Genomic DNA, 25,550 nt, shown 5'->3' on the forward strand with positions numbered 1-25,550 from the left:
CTGATTTGTATAGGGGAAAACGTCCCAGCCTTTTAAAAAGATCTTAAATCTGATTTTGACTGTACAGAAGATTACATAATTGCTGTCGAACTGCTGGACAGGCGGTTTTAGAGCCACAAGGAAATAAATATAAGGCGCCTCTGTAAAAACTCAAACATTTTTTTAAAATTTCTGTAATCTCTGACTGATAGGACAGTTAACCATTCAGAAATTTATTTTGAACTTTGTTCCCTAATATACTGCCCAACTATAGAAGATTGGGGTTTTTTTTCCTCTGAGAAATCGGAACAGCTATTTTTGATATTCACATGTCTACTTCGACAATCCACTAATTTTTCAGCTTGATTGCATTATCAGGATTTCAGAAAACTCTGTGGCACATATAAAATGGATAATTCTAGTTCAATACTGCACGTGTGTGTCCTATGCAGTTCAAATAAAGGACTAAACAAAGTTATGTATTTTGCAAAAAAAATGTAACTACACACGAGCAGACACTTTTAGCTCTGTTAATTGTTTTAAAATGTCATAAATTTGTCCCCAAAAGTTTGAAACTGTAAACTTTCTGCTGTCCCACAATGAAGTTACACTGAATTTACCATTCAGGTTTTATAAATGGGTTTTCTCAACCCATTTCATTCACCTAGTCCATCAAAAAAAGTGGAATTGATATTGGAAACATTCAAAATATCAAGTGAAACCAGATTTTGCATTTTTTTTGCCTTTTATTTTTTCTTGTCCCTGATTTATTACTCTTGAATTCTGTTATCTGAGAATTTGCTGCTTTAAAAATTGTATTTGAGAAGATATTAAACCCATTACTGTATTAGTCTTTGTGCTGTAATAGTTCCTCCACATTTCAACATTACTACTTACATTGCAATAAAGTATCAGGAAAGATTGGTTTAAACAAATTAACGTTTAGCCATGAAAACTCTGGCCATGGTGAGATATTTGTCATATAAATGATGGTGTTGGAAAGCATCATGTTGTAAGCTGTCCAGTCTCTTGTTAACGAGATGGGAATCATATAAATTTAATAAGTAAATAAATATAGAGATAACAATAAGGTGTTTTTATGCCACCACGAGTGTTCAACCTAGACACAAAGGTTTTAGTGATGTATGAGAAAGGATCTGTCGGTTTAGAATAAAACTACACATTTACATAAACTTTGAACAACCAAATTATACCCAACTAGAAATAACACAAAGAATCCCACATCTCAGCAAAAAATTACTTTATTAGCGATAATCTTTTGTGGATAATGCAGCTGGCTTTGGATATACTTTAATATACCATAAATGCTCATTAAACAATCAGTATTATATCAAACGTGCAAAAAAAATTGCAACACTAGAAAACAATTTAACAATGCCATTCGATAACAAATAAGCAGTTTGTGTCCCACAGTCGAAGTAATATTTGTAGTACAATTTATAATTCGCATCCCCGTGTTCCGTTTTCTGTGCCATCTGTCTGTTTGTGTATTTTCAAGATTTTATCTCTATACTACTTTCGTCAATTGCTCCTCCCTGGCGTAAGAAAGCAAGAGTTTCTTGGAACCTCAGAGCGTTGATTCAGAAAACCAACCCAGCCTCAGCAGTCAGTCAACCAATAAGAAGCCTACAAAGGCTATTTCCCCGCCCCCATTTCTCCCCGCCCCTCAAGCAGAGGGCGGTGCGTGCAGTTTAAGGGTTGCTTACGTAAATACTTTATCTGCGCTTGCGTGAGGTGAGAAGCTCATAGGTCACTGCGCATTTCTGTTCTGCCGCTCTGCTTCGCCTCGAAGTCTGAGTTTGCGTTACAAAAGGCGAAAAGTGGACCGAACCAAGCGGCGATGACGAAGTCCAGCGACGACAAGACCGAGAAAGAACCGTGGCGGGGTTGCTATTACACGCTCGAGGAAGTCCAGAAACACAATCATAGCCAGAGTACTTGGATTATTATACACCGTCGTATATACGATCTCTCGAAGTTTTTAGAAGAAGTGAGTATATATAAGAGCTGGAAAACGAGGAGAAGGGATTAGGAGAGAGGATGGCTGGCCGCTATTGTGTGCTGCTAAAGTTGCAGGAAAGAATTAACGGTGGAACTGATTAGGTTTGGAAGGTTTTCAAGATTCTGCATGGTTACTGAAAAGTGGTGCTCGCGAAGAATTGTGCTTTGCCTGGACCAGGGTTCAAACTGACATAACCTTTCCCTTCAGTTGGGAAGTGGTGGCTGCTTTAAGTACATCAAGGTGCTTGCGCTGTAAAAAAACAACAACAGTATTTTTAAAACAACAGATTATATTGTTTATTTGAAATTAAAATTGGATATTTGTGGAATAAAAGTGATAATTACAGAAAGAACCAGTTTGATACAATTTAGAAAAACAATATTGCTAAGGTTCTAGGATTGGCTATGATGAAATGAAATCCTTTGTTTGCTGCCATTAAGTAATGCACCTTTCACCTACCAGATCTTCATAAAGTAATGGTTGAGCAATGTGTTTCTTGTAATGGAAGATTAAAGACAAGTCATCATTTTGCAGTAATACATGCATAGACAAGCATGTGATTTTTAATAATTATAGCAGAGAGATAGTGGAAGATGGAGATTGAGAAAATGATAATTGTGATTATGAATCTAAAATGCATAAAAAACTCAGGCTGGACAAAACATACTTATTTGTTCACAAGTTTGAGATTAGATATATGGTAGCTATCAAGCTGTTTCATTCTGCTGAAATGTATTTGCCTATGTGTGAATATCTGCAGTATAACATGCAAATATGTTATTTTTGTTTATGCTACCTACCCAGCATTAATTACAAGGTTAAGCTATATTTGTTGGGTAAGTAGAGGAAATGAATATAGACCCTCCTCTTTTTACCTGGTGTGAACTATTGCATTTGTTAGATCTAAAACTTGTTCATATACTCTTCAAGCTATCAAATTGCAATACAAATATACATATTTAAAATGTGTAAGATTAATAAGCCAGTGGGATTATATATGTTGCTTATCTAATAGTTAATACATAGAAACCTACACAGTTGCTAACATATTTCAAATCTAATCATGGCCAAATAGATTTCACAGTAGAGAAAGGATTATCTCATTTGCTTTTATCTTGGACTGCGTGTATATAACAGGACCGTGATGGCGAACCTATGGCACGTGTGCCACAGGTGGCATGCATTAGCCATTTCTGAGGGCACATGAGCTGCTTTTCGGTCTTGATTTTTGGCCTTGATTTTTGGCCATTTTTCGGAAGTTCAGGAGCAGACTTCCTGTTTGCACATTGGGCTGTTTTTCGCCCTCCAGAGGGAGAAAAACTGCCCAACGCACGAACCAGAAGTTCGAGTACGGACTTCAGTTTTGGGCGTTGGGCTGTTTTTCGCCCTCCGGTGGCTTCAGGGAAGGGCAAAAAACGGCCCAACGGACAACCCGGAAGTCTGTTCCTGAACTTCCGGTTTGAGTGTTGGGCCCTTTTTTGCCTTCTTTGGGCTTCTAGAAAGCCTCTGGAGCCTGGGGAGGGTGAAAAACAGGCCTTCCGGAAGTTGGAAAACGGGCCATTTCTGGCTCCTGGGGGCGCAGGGGAGGTCATTTTCACCCTCCCTAGGCTCAGAACATAGAAATGCATGCTGAGATGGATCAATTTAATAGCATTGCTAAGAAAGAATGGAATAATCTTGTTTCAAAGACCGTAGCATTGACATCATGTATTGTAAATTCACAGCTACGTATATCAGTTTATATGGGATGGCCAACTTATTACAAGTAGTCCTCAACAATTGAGCCCAAAATTTATGTTGCTAAGTGAGACGTTTGTTAAGTGAGGTTTGCCCCATTTTAAGACCTTTCCATAGTTGTTAAGTAAATCATTGCAGTTAAGTTAGTAAAACAGTTGTTAACTGAATCTGGCTTCTCCCTTGACTTTGCCTCTCAGAAGGTCCCAAAAGGTGATCGCGTAACCCCAAAATGCTCCCACTGTCAAAGATATGAACCAGTTACCAAGCATCTGAATTTTCATCCTGTGTCCATGGGTATGCTGGAACGGTCATAAGTGTGAAAAACAGTCATAAGTCATTTTTTTCAGTGCTGTTGTAACTTTAAATGGTCACTAAGTGAAGTTGTAAGTCAAGGACTACCTGTATGCCAGACTTATGTTGTGAGCAGTGCTAATATACTGAAAATCTTCCACACAAATTCTAGGTACAATAGAATTATCAGCATCTATGGAAGCTGTTGGCATATCTATTTATGTGCAGATTTCCATTAGATTTTTTGTTGTTAGATAGTTGCCAAAGAGAAATGTTCACCTTTGAAATCTCTGTTATTTGGTATAAGATATGTAGGGAAAAGGTTGGGACAAGCTGGGTGAATTTGAGGAAAAGTTATACAGAACTGGATTGAACTGGATGCCATCTTGCTGGCTTTTAGATCCTGTCATACAATATTATACCTTTGGCCTTTCAAAGTAATCATCAGTAGGTCAAGGATAAAAATTCAATATAATTTTAATGCACAGTAACTGCAAGTAAAATAAAATTATGTTAAATGCATTTAAATATGTTTAATCCCCAATGTGTTTAATCATTTGCTCCTTTTGTCATATTAAAATTCACAATGTTACAATAATTTTGAAGAACTTTCAAGGTTGCATCCTCCTAGAACAGGGGTGTCAAATTGGATTTCTTCGAGGGCCGGATCAGCATTGTAGTTCTCCACAGGCTGGCCAGGGGAGTGGGCGAAGCCAGGACAGATGCCTCCTGTAGTACCCTGTTGGCCAAAATGAGGCACTGGGGGGGGGGCGCAGTGCCCCATTTTGACTGCCAGAAGCACCACGGGCCGGTTTTTTGCTATTTCCAGGATGGCCCCGAGGTCCAGATTTAAGCATCCCACGGGCCTTGAGTTTGACACTCCTATACCTATGGCTTATACTGCATATACATTAGCAAGTCTCTCAAGAAAAAACCTTTTTTGCATTTAAATCTGGGATTTTTATTCTTGGTTATAAATCTTGCCTTCTCCTTTGGATTATATTTCAGAACCTATAAATCCGAGGAACAATATGAAATCCCTAACTGGATTCTAGGATTGGGTTGAAGGCACACTTTAATTCATTGGTTATTTGAAAGCATTTTTTCTTGGGGGGGACGGGACTGCTATGAATCACTATGAAGTTAGCAGTATATAAATGCCAATAAAGAAACCAACAGTTAATGATACATTTGTAGACTGGTTCTAATCTCCATTGTTCCTTGATTTTTATTTAATATATTATCTGAGCTCCGCCTTTGTAGTTTCTTTAATAACTTATGGTAAGCAGTTCATTAAGGCAACTGATGAAGAGAAAACACTTCAATTCTTGGATGAGTACAGCAGGTCTTTGCTGTTTATTTTAGGCTTTTCCAGAGCCCCAGAGAAAGATACTGGTGCTTTAAGGGATCCATTCTTCAGAATTAATGTAATTCTTCAAAATAATAGCTCTCTTTCTAGGCTGATGTAGAAGTGTTAAAGTCAGGAGTTTTCAAATAAGATATCCTGCTCCAGTGTGAGGATCAAAGCATTTCTCTTAAATCATTTCTAAAGAGTGTACTGCATTGCAAACCATGTCTTGAAGCTGGAATGCACAAGTGTTTTTAGTCCAAAGGTTGCATTTGGTTCTTGAGTTAATGGCTGCATGTGAGGGTGGCCTGAGAAAATGTAATCTTTGATTCAAACCACAACTTAGTTTCCAAATCTTTTTGAACTTACTTTTGGAGTTGTTTTTTTTTTGAGGGGGGGAGGAGACAGTTGCAAAATGCAGTCTTTGAACTTGGTGTCAGCTTTTTTTCTGAACAAAATGTTAAGAGTTGGCTTTCTAATCTTTCAAGGTTGGGAGAAACTTCCAAATTCTTTCCAAGGCTGGGGAGCTCTGGCAGTTGTCCTACGTATATTGAACCAGAGAAGGCTGGTTCAGATAGGGTCAGATAGATTCCATATTTCTTACTGCTTTTAACAACCATTTATCATGACCAATAATTGTACAACTTTCTAGTGTAGTATGGAATGAATGGATAGCTCATGTGTGCATTAATTTTGAAAACATAGTTTATCCTATGAAGAAAAATACTTTGCTATCTCGAAGTATATGGAGTGAGTGATTTTGAATTCCAGAGCACAGCATGTAGAACATATTTTGAGTAACCAATTTCATTGTATTTAAGTACAACGACAATAAAGATTATACTTATACTTAATTGTATTTTTATTCTGCAGGAAGTTAAACCCCACCCCTCTTCTAGAAAAATGAAATATCCTGGGAAATATGGAAAAGGCAGAATATTATGATTCCCTGGATGAGAAATGGAAAAACATGTTTTTAGGCAGGAATCACTCTTAATAGCCCCCACATTTGTCAATGGGCAATTAAAAAAGCCTGAGCTAGTCTACTCTACACAATACAGGTAGGATTAGCCTTCTATAGAAACTCACCACAGGGCACCTGGGAAGAAGCAATGCTCAACCAAACTTGGACTCAAAGCGCAACCTAAAGAGTTGCCCCTGCATGGCCCCATGGGACTCTGACAACCAATCAGAATACAAGATCAAGATCAAAGGCCAGAGAGGGCATAAAGCCAGGAACCTTCAGCATCTCGCTCTCTTTTCTTCTTCACTCAACATCTTGAAGCATATGATCACATTTTCTGTTCAGGACCACAAATCATATGGTCCTGTCCACCATTAAACCATCTTTCTAAGCAGCTTCCATGTTTCCAATGTCTTTTTCTCCACTTGGAACTGAACCCAGAAGGACATTTCTTCCAACAATTCTTTGTGAGAATTTACAATTTGGCTGTTTTTAATGACTTACTTTTCCCCCCCTGGAACATAAAGTTACGCCATAGCTCTTACTAGATACTTTGCCTTATTGGAATCAATGCATTGGTAGTACAGCTTGGGAAAGCTGGTATATAGTTAATCCTAAAGGAGGACAAAATTCCCTTGTAAACTTAATTATTTCCACTTGGGTTTCTAAATTTAGCCCCAGCAATTTCCATCTAAAGCAGGGGTGTCAATCTCAAAGCCCGCAGGCCTCATCCAGCCCACAATATGGTCAGATCTGGCCCATGGGGCCGTTCCTGGTCTACTCAATGCAAAGAGGAGAGATTGGACCAACGTAGCTTTGGCCTGTTCTACTCAATGCAAATAGGAAACATGACAGCAGTGTATCAGTTGGTTACAAAAGGCTTCCGTGCGTCTCTTCCACAGTCATCAAACATAATTCATATTAACTCAAGTATATTAACTCAAATATTTATACATATTACCATCATCATACCTCCATTTACATTTGACTATAATTGTTTAAACGTCCTTCATCATAAAATATACCAAGATTTAATACATAACCACATACTAGCATTTCATTTACTATTTCTAAAATCCTCCAATAACACTGAATCTTTATGTCCTATTCTAGCTAAACATTCATAATATTCAATAACAAAATTTTCTAATCTTTCTTTCCAAATCATTATTTGCAATTTACATCCAATTTCCTTATGTTGTACCCATGCCTATATATCTTATTATCATTATCCCTCCTTTATTTAACTATATCCTGTATCATAACATTTCCCCCCAATATTCAAAACTTAATTATATCTAACTTAGTTCTTTTTAAAAAAAATTAATCTTTATATATAATCCAAGGGGGTTTCTAATCTTCCTTTCATGGGTACCATTCAATATTCATATCCCATTATTGCTTATCATGACACTACACATTGTATACATTATTATCATTTTTAATTATTTGTTTAACTATATCTGTTATCACTAAATTTCACTAAGTTTAGCTAGTTTTAAGTTATACTCTTCCATCTATCAACCTGTATCTTTCCAGTAACAAAACAGTCTCATATCTTCTGCTGTTTGAGGTGTCAGTCCTCTTATCTTCTCTTTAATCAACTTTGTATGGACTCCTCTTAGCAACTCTTTGCTTATAAAATCTCTCATGTAATTTCGATGCCCTTCTTCTGTTTCCTTATCCGCTTATATTTAATTGTCAGTGGTGTTATCAAAACTATTGCTAATAAAATTTCTCTTTAGATGCATAAATTCTTTTATTTTTTCTTCTTCTGTATCTTGCCATCTGAAGTAAGTTTCCCCTCCATTTAATTCCTCTTTCAATATTCCACTTTTTCCATTTTCAGACACAAACCAATCACCATAAATATCAGGAGTTTTAGTTTTTTTATATTCATTTTCCTAACTGCCACTTTATCCATTTGATAAACAACTTTTAACTTCTCTGTCATATTTTGCTGTTAATTATACTAAATCATCCAACTTCTCAATCCTCTCACGTGTATTTGATAATTTCTGTATTTCTGAGAATATCTTTTGCAGAACTAAAGCCTCTTTCTCCTGCTGAAATTGCGCCATTGTTTTCAACTAATAAACACTGCTATTCTAGCTTAGAAGTTTTTAGCAAAGATTAGACTTCAATTCACAATAATCATTGCATCTTCACCTCTCTCTGGTTAGAAGTACCTCAAAGGAACATCTGTGTGCTTTTCTTCTTATCGCTCTCTGTAAACAAGCAGTAAGACCTTGAAGTGCCGAGCTGAGATAATCAGTGAGAGAAAGTAAAGTGTTTTATTTCCAATACACAAAATTCTAGCTTCCAAAGTAGCAATGCTATTGTTACAATGTTGCAAAGTTTTTTAAATGTCTTTTTTGTATTTCAAATTGAAAAGAAAGTCCAATTCTTAAATGAGTTAGAAAAACACCCACAGTAATGAAAGAGGAGAATTTTGAACCATAGGTTACAAAGAGTAATGGGGGAAAAAAAGAAAATAGAAGAAAGCTTAGTCCGTTTGTTTTAAAGATCTTACATAAATTCCATCCTGAAGATAGCATTCAAAAAAGAAAGAAAGAAAGAAACATAACCCCCTGTCAAAAAACATTCCACATTTAATTCCGCCGCTTATTTTTTTGTTTTCCAATTTGAATTTATTTTAATAAATAAAATTTATTTTTATAGGCAGTCACTCTTAAAACAGTAAAATTTCCTCACCAGCTAGAAACACTTTCTCTTTCCATATCCTTCCGTTTTGGAGCTGCTCCAACTTTGTCAGCCAAATGGCTGGATTTTTTGTCACCAGCTTGAAGACTTTCTCTTGGATCAATCAGGGACTTTGTGATGTCCCTGAGATCAGCAAGACGTATTCTTCCTGTTCACCATCTCTGTGGGACGGTTTAGGTCCATTTGGACTACCCAGTGGCAAAAGTGTCGACTGCGATCTCAGAGCATTGAGATTGCACGTTGTATCGTCGCGACTTCGGCTCCTCCTACTACTAACTTGATATTACATTCAATGTAACAGCACAGTACATGTTTACCTTTTACTTGTAGAGCAAAATATTACATAATTGGATTAATTTCAGATCCGTTAACAAACGGGGTTTTTTTTCTAAAAAAATAAAGTCTCTGTCTAAGAAAATTGCATAGGGAGCAAATAAGTCCTTAGTTTATTTTCTCTGGCTTGTAGTAGCTTGTGTTTATTATTAATGCAGTAGCTGCTACAAAACTATGTTAAACTATTCAGCGTTTGGCATCCATGACTCTTGGTTCTGAAATGTTTAAGTAAACTTCAGTAGACTAAGGTTGTTGGTTTTTTTAAAATTCAGTTGGTTAAGAGTGAATATTAACACATTGGGCTGTTTTTTATCCTTAACACTGTTGCTTCATTTTTTTGAGTGTTTCATTATCTGAACTGATTCAAGGGCAGAATTTGCCTCTCATATTTGCATGTCAGTCTTGTGTAACTTCTTTGGATGCACTTCCTTAACCTTTTTTGAATTGGTCACTAGGCATAACCTTTAATCTGTACATTTTTGCTTAGTCATTGTGCATAAGCTTTTTATACTTTCTAAGCCTGAATGTTTTGTTTCGGGGAAAAAATAACATTTGAAAATTCACTTATTTTAATTACTGTTAGCAACACAATTTTTTTTAAGATTTTATGCAATATTTTATTTATTAAATTTATGAAGCTGCCCATCTCACCAAAAGTGACTATGGGCAGTATACATCAAAACTAAATCAATAAATAAATGCATAAAACTAGTTATCAATTACAAAGAGCATTAAAAAGCTTTAAGAACAACAAAAACAAGGTACGTTGTTATGGATGTGAAGTACTGTTAATTCTTTGACCAGAACAGTTTGAAATATCTATGTTGGGAGATTTTCTATACTTGAAAGTTGAATTAGGGCAATATTCAGAACCGAATAGTTTTCTGATAGGCAAAGATTGCACTAAACATTTGGAGAGGGCAATACAAGTGGGGTTTCATGAGAGATGAGAGGCTTTTAACTATGATATATACAGAGGTCTTATGCTACACTTTGTTTGTTTTCGCATTTAAGAACTACCCATCTCCCTGAAAGAGTTCTCATCTGTATCCCATCTTTGATCGTCCACTCCTAGATTGACATTGGTGAGATCTCACATGGCTTTGCTTATGACAGCTATCCTCCTGACATGTCCTGATATATACTCCTGCATTTTCCATCATTGTGGCCATTGTTCATGCAGGCTCAGATTCATTGGAGCAGAAGGAAGGCTATAATTCAGGTAAACAATTAATATACCATATTTTTTGGAATATAAGACGCACCTTTTTCTCTCAAAAAAGAGGGTGAAAATCTGGTGCGTCTTATACACTGAATACAGCATTTTTGGCCTACTGAAACCCCACCTCCTTTGCAAAAATGGACATGCAGAGGGTTTGGGAGGCTTGCAAAGTGTTCGTGGGGGCTTGGGAGGGCATAAATGAACAAAAACGAGCCGTTTTTGCCCCCCTTCAGCTGCCAGGAGCACTCTACAAGCCTCCCAAACCCTCTGCATGCCCCACTTTTTTTTCAAAAAACAGCCCATTTTTGTAAAAAAAACAGGCTATTTTTTGCTCATTTTTGCCCCCCGGCCCCCAGGAGCACTCTACAAGCCTCCCAAAGCTCTGCATCCCCCCCCCCCTTTTTTTGTGTGTGCTAAAAATGAGATGTGCAGAGCATTTGGGGGGCATGCAGAGTGCAAAAACTTTTTTAAAAAAATTACCTCTTCAAAATCATGGTGTGTCTTATACTCCAAAAGTATAGTCCAAAAATACGGTAGTTTAGGAATTGTCCTCTAGGTGTCTCTTATGATCTAGAAAAATACAATGCAACAGTAGACATCACTAGGCAGGGACAGTCCCATAAACCTGGTCCCAGACCATGAAGGGCTTAAATTGTAGCCTGGAGCACAGAGGTACAGAGCAGAGGTGTCATCTAAAATTGTCCTCCCACTGCGTTTTGCACCAGCTGAAGCTTTCAAATACTCTTCAAGGGCAACCCCATGTAGAGCACATTGTAGTAATCCAGTTGGGAACTGACTTAAGCCATGAGTTATTGTGATCTGAGTACAATGCAAAACTGCAAAGGCTTTAAACAGGAGCCATGAGTCTGGGAAGACTCCCAGATAATTCACAGGATCTGTGTGTGACAGTGCAAACTTTTTTATAACAGGAGATGGAAGGTCCTCAGAAGCAGGGGATCCTGAAATCAGGTGCCACTTGGTCTCACTATGGTTGAGCTGGAGCTGTTGGTCTCCATTCATGCTAGTGCATAGGGAGCGTCTTGCTCCATCCAGGGCCTCTGTGTACCAACCAGGATCTATATATTTGTACCCTTCTTCTGTAAAAGATGCCTGTTATGGAAAAATGCCCAGGATGCTCGATTGCAAAAGAACTCTTCTAGCCAGGATAATCTTTTATTTATCAAGCTTCTTTCGCAGAAGACCCGGGATGATGCACAAATAGAAGCCTAGGTGAGGCACAAGAGAAACCCCTGCATTGGCACAAGAAGCCTCTAACTTGTACAGCAGCGTAAGGGGCAAGGCTGGACAGTAGAGAAAGGTGGTGGCGGGGGTGGGGATGGGGTTGGAGGAGCACCCAAAAGGGTATAGATGGGGAGGAGATAGGCAGGTGAGTGGCATTCAAGAAAAAGCAAATTCCAACTTTACTGAGGGTCTGAGCTGGAAGAGACTAAGCAGGGAATGACTTGGATCAGGGTGGGTCTAACAACCAAGGGGATTTGATTAACAACAGCAATGGGGACTGCCGGGATTTTGATCAGTAAGCAATGTAGTTAACATGTCATTGTCCTCTATAACTGTATTGTTTAGTACTGAAATTCCAATCTGAATTATGGCTAATTGAGGATTACCTGTACTATGCACTTGACTGTTTTTCCATAAAGAAAGGGGACTTTGTTCCCAGATGCTTCTGTAATGCTCGTATAGAAAAACAACAAGCAAGCCAGCTGGTGAAATTAGACTGTGATGGAATGTAGATATCATGTGTTAGTTATAATTTTAAGCTGTCTTTCTTTCGTTCGGCTTAATTTCCTTGTTTTCACACAGTTTAATATGCTTTTTTGCCTTGCTCTCTTGACTTTGTAGCTGGGTTACCATTGTTGATATCTCTGCCCTAAGAAACTAATTCTTAATTCTTACATACAGCAACAACTCAAATATATTTATACAAAATAAGAAAATAATTCCTACCCTGAGCTAATAGCCGCCCATTTATACTGCAGATATACATTTGCTGAGCCAAGACAGGTTTTTCTTCTTCTTCTGTTGAGCTTTTATGAACATGTAATTTTGATTTCCTCCCAGGAATATTATCAGCAAATGCATTTTTGATGAATGCTGGAAACAGACAGTGGATCATGCTGTGAGAGTTGCTTAATAATTTCTCTGTGAATATTTTAACTACATTTTATTTTATGAATTATTTTATTTACACTTTATATCAGGCTGACTTTGAAGACCCCTGGAAAATACTGTTGACCCACAGGGTAACATCTATTTGTTTGCTGGTACAGGTCAGCTTGAGAATGTAAATTTTGTGGGTGTTAATATTTCTCTATGTGGCTTGATACTGAGATACTTGCAGGATGATCTTCAGGTGTAGTTTGGGGCCAGCTAACTAATATGTGATAGGAAACATTTGTTAATAAGAGATTGCTAATTTACTTCTCTCTGAAATAAAGGAGACAGAAGCACACAGAAACTGCTTTTCTATTACTTTGCCCCTGCTCTAGAATAACTTCACCCTGAAAATTTTATCAGCTTCCACATTGCTAATTTTCTGCAAATTATTAAAAACAGAATTATTCAATAGAGCACTAGGAATATGAAGTATTGTGATTGATTTTATTTGCTTTGTAATTGCTTATGTATTAACTGCTGTCTGCTTATCTTCATTTTATCTGTGTATTATGGAGGTTTTATTATGTTGACTTATCTTGTTGTTACTTTTATTTATGGGACTGTGGAGATTTTATTCTGTTGTTTATGGATTAATTGCAAACCACCAAGATTCTCCTTAATTGCAGTGGACATAAATTGAATGAATAAATCTGGAGACTAAATAATGGCTGGGTTAAATGGGCATTTAACTTTAATTATAGGAGTTGTAATACTGTGGTTGTGTATTACAACTATGAAAAAAGATCAAAGTTGATTAGTGAACAGGAAAAAATAAAGTTTGTTTTCAGAAGGTCCAGAAGGTATCCGCATGGTGCTCAAGAAACAACTTACATCTAAATACTAGTAAGACAAAGGAGATGGTGCTAGATTTCAGGAAGCACAGAGAGGAACCTGCCCCACTGTATATCGAGGGGGGCTGTGTGGAGAGGGTTTCCTCTTTTAAATTCTTGGGAGTGCTTATTAGTTAAAATCTCACCTGGAAAAACAATATGTCTCTGGTGATTGGAAAGGCCCAACAGAGACTTCATTTCCTTAGAGTCCTGCAAAAAAATCAGGTGGAACAACAGTTGATGACCTCTTTCTATCGGTCCACCATAGAAAGTGTCCTCACATATTGCATTACAGTATGGTATGCTGGTTTAACAGCTGCGGACAGGAAGGCACTACAGAGAGTGATCAATTCGGCACAAGAAACCATTGGTTGCCCTCTGACACCACTGGATGACATCGCCAGATCTCGCTGCTTTAGCAGAGTAAGGAAGATACTCAGAGATGATTCACACCCTGGTCAGTGTCTCTTTGCACTTCTACCATCAGACAGAAGACATCAAAGTATAGCCAACTGAACAAACAGGTTTAAAGATAGTTTCTATCCTTGGGCTGTGAGACTTTTAAATACAACCACAAACACTCCATGCACACGCTAGTTTTTTTTCTTTTTCTTTCTTTTTTTGTTTCTGTTATAATTTTGGACCAGTGAGATTAAAACGAATTTCATTGTATTTAAGTACAATGACAATAAAGATTATACTTATACTTAGATTGTACATTAAAAATACTAGAATGCTAAATTATGCTCGAAATAGGTCAGTTTGCCTAGTGCATGTTACAGCAAAGTTTATTGATTCTAGTATGTATGTATGTATGTATGTATGTATGTATGTATGTATGTATGTGTGTGTGTTACAACCCCTGGTATGCCTAAATATGGGAGGAAGGTCACTACTCCCTCTTTCTGTCCTTCGGCTCATCACAGAAGACCATGCAGGCAGAAAACCATATTTTTATTTTTAATGTTGCCTTTTTATATTTGTGTTGTATTTGTACTGATAAATAAATAAAGGGAGACTAGTATAGATCTATTTCAAGCTAATTAGCTCTCATCAGCTAGCCATACCCTTACTGGGATTTGAACCTGGGCTGTATTATATGTTAGGCAGGAGTCTTAGCCACTAAACCACAGGCTCGCCTCCTTATCAGTTGAGCCAGGGAAATAGGTATGTATTTGTGTTACAACCCCTGGTATGCCTAAATATGGGAGGAAGGTCACTACTCCCTCTTTCTGTCCTTCGGCTCATCACAGAAGACCATGCAGGCAGAAAGCCATATTTTTATTATTAATGTTGCCTTTTTATATTTGTGCTCTATTTGTACTGATAAATAAAAAGGCAACATTAAAAATAAAAATATGGTTTTCTGCCTGCATGGTCTTCTGTGATGAGCCGAAGGACAGAAAGAGGGAGTAGTGACCTTCCTCCCATATTTAGGCATACCAGGGGTTGTAACACAAATACATACCTATTTCCCTGGCTCAACTGATAAGGAGGCGAGCCTGTGGCTTAGTGGCTAAGACTCCTGCCTAACATATAATACAGCCCAGGTTCAAATCCCAGTAAGGGTATGGCTAGCTGATGAGAGCTAATTAGCTCGAAATAGATCTATACTAGTCTCCCTTTATTTATTTATCAGTACAAATACAACACACACACACACACACCACACACACACACACACACACACACACATTGAAATCTTCATGCTTTCTTCTATTTAACAGCATCCTGGTGGAGAAGAAGTCCTAAGGGAACAAGCAGGCGGAGATGCAACAGAAAGTTTTGAAGATGTTGGACATTCTACAGATGCCCGGACATTGTCAGAAACATTTATTATAGGGGAGCTTCATCCAGTAAGTATAAAAAGCATGGATATTCATATTCTTATACAGATAGTCCTTGACTTAAAACAGTTCAATTAGTGACTGTTCAGGTTTACAGTGGCACTGAGAAAAGCAACATGACCATTTTTCAGATTTATGACTTTGCATGACCATGTGATCAAAATTCAGGCACTTGGCACCTGATTCATAGGCATGGTAGTTGCAGTGCCCCGGGGTCAGGTGATCACCTTTTGCAACCTTCTGACAAGCAAAGTCAGTGGGGAGGCCATATTCACTTAACAACCGTGTTACTAACTTAACAATTGCAGGGATTCACTGAACAACCGTGGCAAGAAAGATTGAAAAATTCACTTAAGAATTGTATTGCTTAGCAACAGTAATTTTGGGCTCTGTTGTTGTAAGTTGAGGACTACCTGTAGTTTTCATGTTTCAATAAAAGTTACTAAGTTAAAATTGTTGAAAACATTCTTCTGTAACCCAGATTCTTCTAGATATTTTTGTACTACCCAGTCACTATATAGCCTGTTATCAGGAATTACAATCATTGTTCAAAGGATTTTGCTGGATGCAAAAACTGGCACAATTGGATAATGCATTTTACCTAAAGTGCAATAATTGAAGTGTTATATTTTATGACGTATTTCTATATTGTACTTTTATATTCAAAATATATTATGAAATATTATAAATTCAAATAACAGAGCAACCTGACACGGGGGGGGGACATTATTAATGAGCAACGTCTTTCTATTGCTAATGCTATGTTAGGTTTATTAATCCTTTGGTTCAATACTGTGGTCTGTGTATTTCAAAATTGCAGGGCTCCCCCATGAAAATGTAAATAAAATTATTAATTAACTTACATAAAACAGATGTATATTTTGATTTCTCATTCTACATTCTTTGTAAATGGGCCCTCCTGCTGATTAATGGTTCTCTCTGGAAAAGTACAGCTTTAGTATATACACAGCCCTTGCCTTATTCTGTACGGGAATTAATATTAACAGCCTCTATTAAAATGATAACTCAGCACTTTACCTTCCAAAATAATATCTGTTCCTGCTGCTTTTGCTATTGGAAAGGCAGTAAAAAATGTGCAGAATTTATATTTCATCATGATTTTGTACATTTTAATTCTTTCAATACCACCTTGCATTAGCTGTGTTATACTATGTTCAATTCTGTGCTATAAATACTTGCCTAATTTTTTTTTAAGGAAAGATAATGATTTATCTCTTGAAGAGATAACCAAGAGTGATTTATGAATGGATTAGATATCTAACAAAATAAAATGTTTTATATCTTTCAGGATGATTGGGAAAAAGTTGAAAAACCAACGGTAAACATTTCTCTTTCAAATTTCAAATCCCATTTCATCATAACATTTTCAATAAATACTAAATACAACTATGGCTACATTTTCTTATAGGAATTTCAGATTTTGGCAAGGTTGATACAGCAACCTTGCCAAATAGCAGCCCAGTCAAATATTTTCTAATGTAATATCTCTTTATTTCACTTTTTGGGAGGGTTGGGTTTGGGGGTGGAATGCACAAAAGTTTAAGTAGGAGCTTTCTATACATTGAGGAGGGCTGTTCATTATAGTGGTGAAATTATTTCCAAGAGTTTAAGTGAAGATCAATACTTGAACAAATATTCTTTAATGAATTCTGTAGAGTAGTCAGAGGAACATGGTGGCTCAGTGGCTAAGACGCTGAGCTTGTCGATCAGAAAGGTTGGCATTTTGGCGGTTTGAATCCCTAGCGCCCTGTAACAGGGTGAGCTTCCCGTTACTTGTCCCAGCTTCTGCCAACCTAGCAGTTCGAAAGCATGTAAAAATGCAAGTAGAAAAATAGAAACCACCTTTGGTGGGAAAGTAACAGCTTTACGTGCGCCTTAGGCATTTTGTCATGCCAGCCTCATGACCACGGAAATGTCTTCAGACAGCGCTGGTTCTTCGGCTTTGAAACGGAGATAAGCACCGCCCCCTAGAGTCGGGAATGACTAGCACATATGTGCAAGGCGAACCTTTACCTTTATAGGATAGTCACTAGATTGTTAATCAGTACGTATAGGTTAACATTGTCTCAGTGAATCAGTCTTGTATTACCTGATGGTGTAGACTTAATTACAATTGGTCTATTAGCTAATAGCCTCATTATTCCTTGAGGAATAAAGATTATACCATGAATCATTTATTTGGAGGTATTACGGATAGAACCCTAAACTTTATAAATGCAGAATATTTTTTTGATTCCTGGTAACTGCCTGGACTGGTCCCTGCAGTCCCTGCTGATGTTTCTCAGAAATGGCTTGTCCTTGTCTGCTTAAGGACAAGAGGAAGTGACTGATCCAAGGTCACCCAGCTGGATTTGGGCTTAATTCACAGTTTCCTGGTTTCTGTACTTCTCTAAACTTTGCAGAGGTAATACTGTCAAAGCTATTTCCTCCCCTAAATTATACCAGGTACATTATTAGACTAGGTAGACTGTTTCAGTAAAAATTAGTCAAAGCCAGCTGCCCATTGGACTATATACTCTTTTGGAGTTAGCAATGTTGAGCAAAGTGTAAAAAATAAAATGTGCATATTAAGGTATATTTACTGAATCTTATTCAGGTAAGGTTAAATTAACAACAACAGAACTTGTCTCAGAAAAAGTGCTTGGGTAAATGTCAGAAAAGTGAGCTCTGACCTGGCAAAAAGGTTTGAGGAAGGAAGCTGTTAACTCCAGATAATCAAAAATAATAGCGATAAATAGCAATAACTGCATTTGATGGAAGTATTATCAAATTAGCTTTTTCATAATATACAAAATTCAAAAATTCTTCTATCCAGTCCGTGTAATGAAAAATATATTAATAATTGATCTGTTAGCAAACAGCATATATCAGCAATCCATTCTTGCAATTAGATATTGATTGATGTTGTATGATTAACTTGGCGAGTCGGTGTCTATGAAGAATCATAATTCCTTATGCCTTAATAAAACCAAAAAATACTCATCAGTTGAAAATTGAGATTTCAAACCAAAATATGGTAATATTGGGCATGTTCAAATTATTTGAATTAATGTAAACATTTGCCAGTTTTCAGCAGTAAAGTAATCATCAGTCAATACTGAGTAGTCTTCAAGATGTTCATCTATACTAAAATAAATATTTTTTTTAATCTACGTTTTTTGAGCAAAAATGAGTGGTTATTTTGGTTGGTTGATTCCCTGTGAATGCTTAAACTTCGTAATAAAAGTTAGATAATTGATCTTTATTGGCAAGCATTCTTTGTAGCAGCTTTTTCCATTATGAAGGAAAATGTAATGTACATGTAGTGCTTAATGTTAATCATTTATCTAACTCAACAGACAGTTTCATGTATTTAGCAACCAAATTGAATGTTTGTAGAATTGTGTGACCAATTTCATGGGTAAAAATGCTCCAAATGGAACTCCTAAAAACACAAATAATTAATTTGGATCCCATTTAAAATGCTGTACAATTCAGTGAATTGGAATTCTAATAATTCTAACTAATAGGGAGCACCAATATTTAATGATATCTGAAAATAGGTAGGACAAGATACAAGAGTAAACTTGGGGTAATTTGAAAAATGAGGTATTTTTCTATTAAGAAGGAGAAACTTAGAAATCATTTAAGATCTGTAACTAAATGTCTTTGTCTTTCAGAGCCATTATGTTACCAATGTTGAATCTAACAGGTACACTTTTTATTCAATTTATAATTCGATAGTACTGTGTTCTAATATTTTTTATAATCTAGCATGAGTTCTATTAACAATAGATTGATTTTTGCTAACAGTTACTATAACTGGGATTTGTCTATAATAATTTGTGTGTAATAATTTATCTTAATTCCTTAAGTATGAATGCTTTTATTATGTAAGTAAGTTAGTTCCCATGATTTATCCTGTATATCATATCCTCTTCAAGTAAGATGTATCATCATATTCGGAAAACTAGGAAGGATACTTAAAGCTAGTATGCTTTAAGTATCCTTTATGGCTGGGGTCCAGGGATTAATATTGATCATTCCTCCTGAAGCTTTCACTAATCCTTTTGGGATCTCCTATATATGTTGGATATGTTTTGAGAGGTATACACTTGTAAGAGTACAAAGGAATTTATTGGGCTTGTATCTTCCTGAACAGCTCAGATTGTTAAACAGAAGACATCTCTTGAGTTGGATTATATCTAAGAATACTTTTGTGGTCACTTTTAAGTAAAAAAACAGAACTGTTATTATTTTGCATTTCATTTCCACCCGTGGTATAGTTCAACTCAAGAAATCTGCCTTTTCTTGGGACACACACAGTCTTAATTATGTTTACTCAGTCATTGTTGTGTAAAGCATTTATTTTACTACCAAGCAGATTGCCTCACTGCTTGCCTAACCATGTGGTAGGAAGGTAATTTATTCTGTGTTCAGAATCCTTTATTGAAAATACATGTAGTCCTTGCTTAACTACTGCAATTGGGCCCATAATTTGGGTTGTAAGTCATTGCAGTCATTAAGCAGGTCACTGTGTGATCTGTCTTGATTTTATGACTGTTTTATGACCATTGTAAAATAAATCATCAGGGTCATTAAGTGAACACCTGATCATTAAGTAAATCCAGTTAAGCAATGACCATGGTATTCTGCAGTCATAAAGTGAACTTTAGGTCAACCACTTGAAATGTGGAAGGGAGTGTGGCAGTTGCAACTTGTTTTGAGCCTATTGTAACTTAAAATGGTCATTAATCAACCAGTGGTTAAATGAGGACAACCTGCAAATGAATATATCTTCTGAAACATTTCATCACTAGTGGGTATAGTATAAAAATAATGTTTTGGGTTTTGTTTTTTTCCAGTTCATGGTCCAACTGGTTGATTCCAGCAATAGCAGCTATCATTGTGGCCCTTATGTATCGCCTCTACATGTCGGAGTAAACCCGGTAGTAAGAAATAATAATGGGACACTCTGTTTTGGGCAAGAAAATGAAATATATACCTAGGGGCGCCACATCAGGACATCATCTTAAAACCAACTTTAAAGAAGTGCATTCCTCTTTATATCAGAATTAAATTGTTTTAATACCATCCTACATAATGCTGCCTTTTTCCATTTTGTTTTTAAATGCTAATATTTTTTTTCTTTTATATCTTCATGTCTATCGTTTAATCGCATGTTGCTAAAATGCTGCTCTTAAAATTAAGAACACTGACATAGTCTTCAGTTTCTTACTATTTAAAATTTGTCTGATTCTTTCTAATGAATTCTTTAGGCTTCTTTTACAAAAATAAGTTCGATGGAAGTTTATGTCTGCAAATTTTTCCATCTTTGTCATCACTTATACTCTGATGTATTTTCTTTGTTGTATAACTGTATAATTTTTAAAGAGTTTTCAGTATGAAAATGATAAACACTCAAAATAATTTCAGTTTTGTTAATAATATTGCTGTGGATCCAAATATTTCATTGTGTAAAACAAAATACTAATTATCCTTAAATGATTTGAGATAGGGAGGATTTATAATAGGCATAAAATCTTCAGTGGTCTTCATTGTTTATGTAAGATCTATTGAACTTCAGAAGAAAAAAAAGAAAACAATGTCAGATAGAGGTAAATATATACGTTAAGCAGTAGGTCATAGGGAACATTAATCAAGAGCAAATCTAGATCTAAATAACTTCATCTTAAAATGCTTATATACTATGCTGTATGGTTCTTGGCTGTATTATGGACCATTGATTTATTAAATTGTTGTACAGGTATGAAACAGCAGGATAATGTCCCTTCAAAAACTTGTATAAGAAATAAAGCATTTTCTTGTGTCTGTATACAAAGAAAAAAAAGTACCAATGATTCCATATTATTTGTGTTGCCATCAAGAAGTTTGGAAAGTCTGTTGTTACCCTAGGTATGGATTTCAGTTATCTGCTTAAACATACTATGTTGTTAGAGTTCATATATTTATGTAACTCATGATATGTAAGATGTTCCTATAAGATTTGCATGCCTTGTAGAATTCAATAATTCAGCAAATACCTAATTTCTAGCACCTATTCATGCTCCCTTGGTAAAATATTATAATTATATTACAAAAAAATTGACACTTATCCTAGGCCCATTTCCCATTTGCATGTTAACTCAGTTTAGCCCACATCCCCGAATTACTTTTCTCAATGGCTTCATGTATGTGTTAAAGAGCATGGGTGACAAAATGGATTCCTGAAGGATTCCATGGATTCCTGGAGGACACACCATGTCACCCAACCACAATGAGACAGAAGAATACTTCCGAAGACCATGTTTTGGAAGTAGCCTTCTTAGTAGGAGTAGAATCACCATTTTACAGTATCCCCATAACCAAGCATTGACGCTCTATGCAAGAGGTAACCATGGTTGATAGTATCAAAAGACTCTGGGAGATCCAGGAGAACCAAAAGAGTCATATTCTCCCCATCTTTTTCTTGCTACAGGTTATCCCAGTGATTCCCAAAGTGTGCGCCGCGGCTCCCTGGGGAGCCGCGCTACCGTCATAAGGGTGCCGCGAAATATTCAATTAATACCTGCGCCGGGCGCCCGCTTCCCTCCCTCCTCTCGGGCTTTGGAGGGAAGCTTCTGCAAAAGCCCGGGCATGACAAGTCTCCCAGGCTGAAATTTGCCGAGCTGTACGCGCGCGCCTGTTTTCCACGGTGTGGAGCAGCGGCGAGATTCTGGGCGGCGAGCGATGATTCCGGGGGGCATCAGTGGGGGGGGGCAGGGTCCCCCTCGCGTTCCTCATCTTCCCGGATGGCCCCTGGAATCATCGCTCGCCGCACAGAATCTCGCCGCTGCTCCACGCCGTGGAAAACAGGCGCGTGCGCACAGCTCGGCAAATTAAAGCCTGGGAGACTTGTTGCCACTCGCCTTTGCAGAAGCTTCCCTCCGAAGCGTTCCGAGGGAGGGCTGTAAACTTCCCTCCGAAGTCTTGGGAAGTTCTGAGGAGCCCCCCAAGGCAAAACGCCGCTGCCAGGTAGCTAAAAGTACGTCTCTGATTCGTCTCTGTCAGTCTCTCTCTCATTCCCTCTCTCACTCCCTCTCTCTGTTCCTCTCTCTGTCTGTCTGTCTGTCTCACTCACACACACACACACTGTGGTGACCACAGTGTGTGTGTGTGTGAGTGAGACAGACAGACAGAGAGAGGAACAGAGAGAGGGAGTGAGGGAGGGAATCAGAGAGAGACTGACAGACAGACAGACACACAGAGAGAGAGAGAGGGGGGGAGGGGGGGAGAGAAAGATAGACACAGAGACACACACAGAGTGAGTGATTAAGTGAATGAGTGAGAGACAGACACACCCACATACACAGAGTGACAGAGAGAGAGGAAGGGAGGGGAGAGAGACAGAGGGAGAGACAGAGACACACACACACACACACAGAGTGAGTGAGAGACAGACAGACACACACACACACACACACACAGAGTGACAGAGATGGGGGAAGGAGGAGAGAGAGACAAAGAGCCAGAGAGAGAGAAAGAAAAAGAAAAAAAGAAAGAAAGTGAGAGAGAGAGATGAAAGAAAGAAAGAAAAACAACATATGACCACAATTGAGCCCAAAATTTTGGTTGCTAAGCAAGAGCGGCTCTCCAAATAAATTTCAATCGTGGTTTTGGCGAGATTTGGTTCAGTTGAAAAAAAAGGTTGCCCACCACTGGGCTAGTGTGGTGGTTAAGTTACTTTTCAAAAGCTATTTTTCTGATCCAAGATTTGAGAAGTTGTGCAGTGAACAACAAGCCCATCCATCCCATTAATAATTTTAAATCATTAAACGATGTTCAATAAATTGTGAATTTAAAGCTCGTGTTTAATTTATTTTTCAATTAACCTAACCTTAACGAACTAAAAAGTAGATTTCCAAATCCTTAAAAAGTCAAAAATTAAAAAAAATCGGATGTACCTATTAAGGGAGCTGCGGAAAAAATCCGAAGTGTTATGGGAGCCGCAAACCGAAAAAGATTGGGAACCTCTGGGTTATCCCATGGGGTGACCAAGATGATTTCTGTTCTATAATATCCCTAAAACTGAATTAACATGGATCTAGAAAATCATACAATAGAGCCTTGAGTTGATCATTAGAATAGATTATAATTAACCAAATATAAATTATATTAGGCTTTGAAAATGACAAATGATTATATTGGTCTGTTCTTCTAAAGGCTGGTAAAATTGTTTTGAAACAACAGTTGGAAGGAACCTTGGAGGTCTTCTAGTCCAATCTCCTGGTCAAGCAAAAGATCCTATACCATTTCAGACAAATGGTTGTCTAATCTGTCCTTAAAAATCTCCAGTAATCGAACACCACAACTTCTTAAGGGAAGCCGTTCCACTGTTTAATAGTTCTTACTGTCAGGAAATTTCTCCTTACTTCTAGGTTGGTTCTCTCCTTGATTAGTTTCTATCCATTGCTTCTTGTCTTACCTTCAGATCCTTTGAAGACTAGGTTCTCTTCTTTGTGGCTCTCCCTTATGTATTGGAACATTGCTATGATGTCACCCTAGTCTTCCTTTTTATTAAACTAGATATACTCAAGTTCTTCATGTGCTTTAGCCACCAGTTACCTAATCATCTTGTTGCTCTTCTCGGCACTCTATAGTTTCAACATCTTTTATGAATTAAGGGAAATACATGTGTCCTAGGATAATGTTGCAGGATCCAATATGGTTCGGTCACTGGGGCCAGAGGTTTTGTCTTCCGAGCTTTTGGACTCCTGCTGGAGCCTATCCTCAGGGAACCTTTCTCTACTGGAGCCTATCATTTATCTGAAAGCTCAGAAGATTAATCCTATGATCCAGGCGACCAACCCAGATTGGATTCAACAATTTTTTTTATATTGTGGCAACCAAAACTGGATACAATATCAAGTGTGGTCTTACTAAGGCATTATAAAGTGGTACTAACACTTCACGTGATCTTGATTCTATCCCTCTATTAATGTAGCCAAGGACTGCATTGGCTTTTTTGGTGGCTACAGCACATTCCTGGCTCATATTTAAGTGATTGTCCCCTGACACTAGGACAAATGAAAGTTATTGACAGTTTTAAAAATGAGTAAAAATTGATACAAACTAAAATTAAGTAAGAAGGAAAAAAGGAATAAATGAGAAAACTAAAGTGCAAAAAGAAAAAAAAAATGGATGAAAACTAGAATAGAAATGGTATCTGATCTTTGCAGTAGTTATAAGTTATAAGTACAATTGTAGATTTCTTTCTTTAAAGTTGTATCATGATCCTTCTTTCTATAATCTGTCCTATGTAATTGTCAAAACAATAGCACATGCTCATTTCCCCCCTTTTTAAAGCAAAACGTCCATAAGGAGTTTCCAGTCATCAATAAACATATTTTCTCTAATCAAAATGGTCAATTTGACCATCTCAGCAAGTTCTGTTATCTTCACCAACTATTCCTGCAATATGCTTGCCAAATCTTTCCATCTTTCTGCATAAAATAACCTTGCTCTAGTTATATATAAAAACAAAGTTCCATGAAATTGTATTTTAAAAAGCTTTAAGCAATATTAAAAATGTAATTCATGACAGTAGGAATTGCTTATTTCATTGTTCTGTATAATTCAATATACTTTAATTGTCGCTAGCAAATGTTCTAAAAATTTGAGTTTATAATGACCATAATTTTTATGAAAGTATCCATGAATTTGTTATCTTGGGCAACAAAAAGATATCTGGATTTTTTAAATTGCAATTTGTAGGACTAAAAGTTAAACAACAGTGATGGAAGGAAAATGTTTTTCTATAAAACTAGATTTAAATTATTGGATACTTTCCTTCTTTTAAAATACAGACATACTTGGTTTATTTTACGGTTTGATAATGCTATGAACTGACAACTTTTCAAGTATTATAATGTCATCATGTAATATCATGACTGCTCTTGCTACTTACAGGTTACTTTTTCTTTCTGAAAATTAAAGGTGTTATTAATTCTGCTAGAATATTGCTAATGAGAGTCTGTGTATGACTGTGGCAGGATACAACTGTGATACTGTATATAAATAAAAGAAATACCATTG

The 25,550-nt window shown here is 37.0% G+C and overlaps 1 protein-coding gene and 2 long non-coding RNA genes across 4 annotated transcripts; 1 reads left to right on the top strand and 2 right to left on the bottom strand.

Annotated features, from left to right (window-relative positions):
- Positions 1 to 1,709: 1,709 nt before the first annotated feature.
- On the top strand, positions 1,710 to 21,082 carry CYB5A (cytochrome b5 type A). Of its 2 annotated transcripts, XM_081951559.1 has the most exons (5): positions 1,710 to 1,990; positions 15,357 to 15,485; positions 16,786 to 16,815; positions 19,157 to 19,188; positions 20,342 to 21,082. In XM_081951559.1, the coding sequence occupies exons 1-5, from the start codon at positions 1,841 to 1,843 to the stop codon at positions 20,418 to 20,420; spliced, it is 420 nt and encodes a 139-aa protein (XP_081807685.1). In that variant the 5' UTR covers positions 1,710 to 1,840; the 3' UTR covers positions 20,421 to 21,082. The 2 variants fall into 2 exon arrangements, with proteins under 2 accessions (XP_081807685.1, XP_081807686.1); XM_081951560.1 differs by lacking the exon at positions 16,786 to 16,815.
- On the bottom strand, positions 5,756 to 7,439 carry LOC309391861. Its single transcript, XR_014175346.1, has 2 exons — positions 7,173 to 7,439; positions 5,756 to 6,411 (listed from the first exon to the last, which is right to left on the bottom strand). It is a non-coding gene; the product is annotated as an uncharacterized lncRNA (long non-coding RNA).
- Positions 20,837 to 25,550, bottom strand: LOC309391276. Its single transcript, XR_014175252.1, has 2 exons — positions 23,487 to 25,550; positions 20,837 to 21,948 (listed from the first exon to the last, which is right to left on the bottom strand). It is a non-coding gene; the product is annotated as an uncharacterized lncRNA (long non-coding RNA).

The sequence above is a fragment of the Natrix helvetica genome (genome assembly GCF_964273705.1).
Source record: "Natrix helvetica genome assembly, chromosome: 4".
Classification (NCBI taxonomy): domain Eukaryota; kingdom Metazoa; phylum Chordata; class Lepidosauria; order Squamata; family Natricidae; genus Natrix; species Natrix helvetica.

Bases quoted from the DNA above. Each gene is read 5' to 3' on its own strand.
- CYB5A (XM_081951559.1), top strand. From the start codon at position 1,841: ATGACGAAGTCCAGCGACGACAAGACCGAGAAAGAACCGTGGCGGGGT. The intron at 1,991-15,356 runs GTGAGTATATAT...TCTATTTAACAG, and splicing joins TCTCGAAGTTTTTAGAAGAA to CATCCTGGTGGAGAAGAAGT. The intron at 19,189-20,341 runs GTACACTTTTTA...GTTTTTTTCCAG, and splicing joins ACCAATGTTGAATCTAACAG to TTCATGGTCCAACTGGTTGA.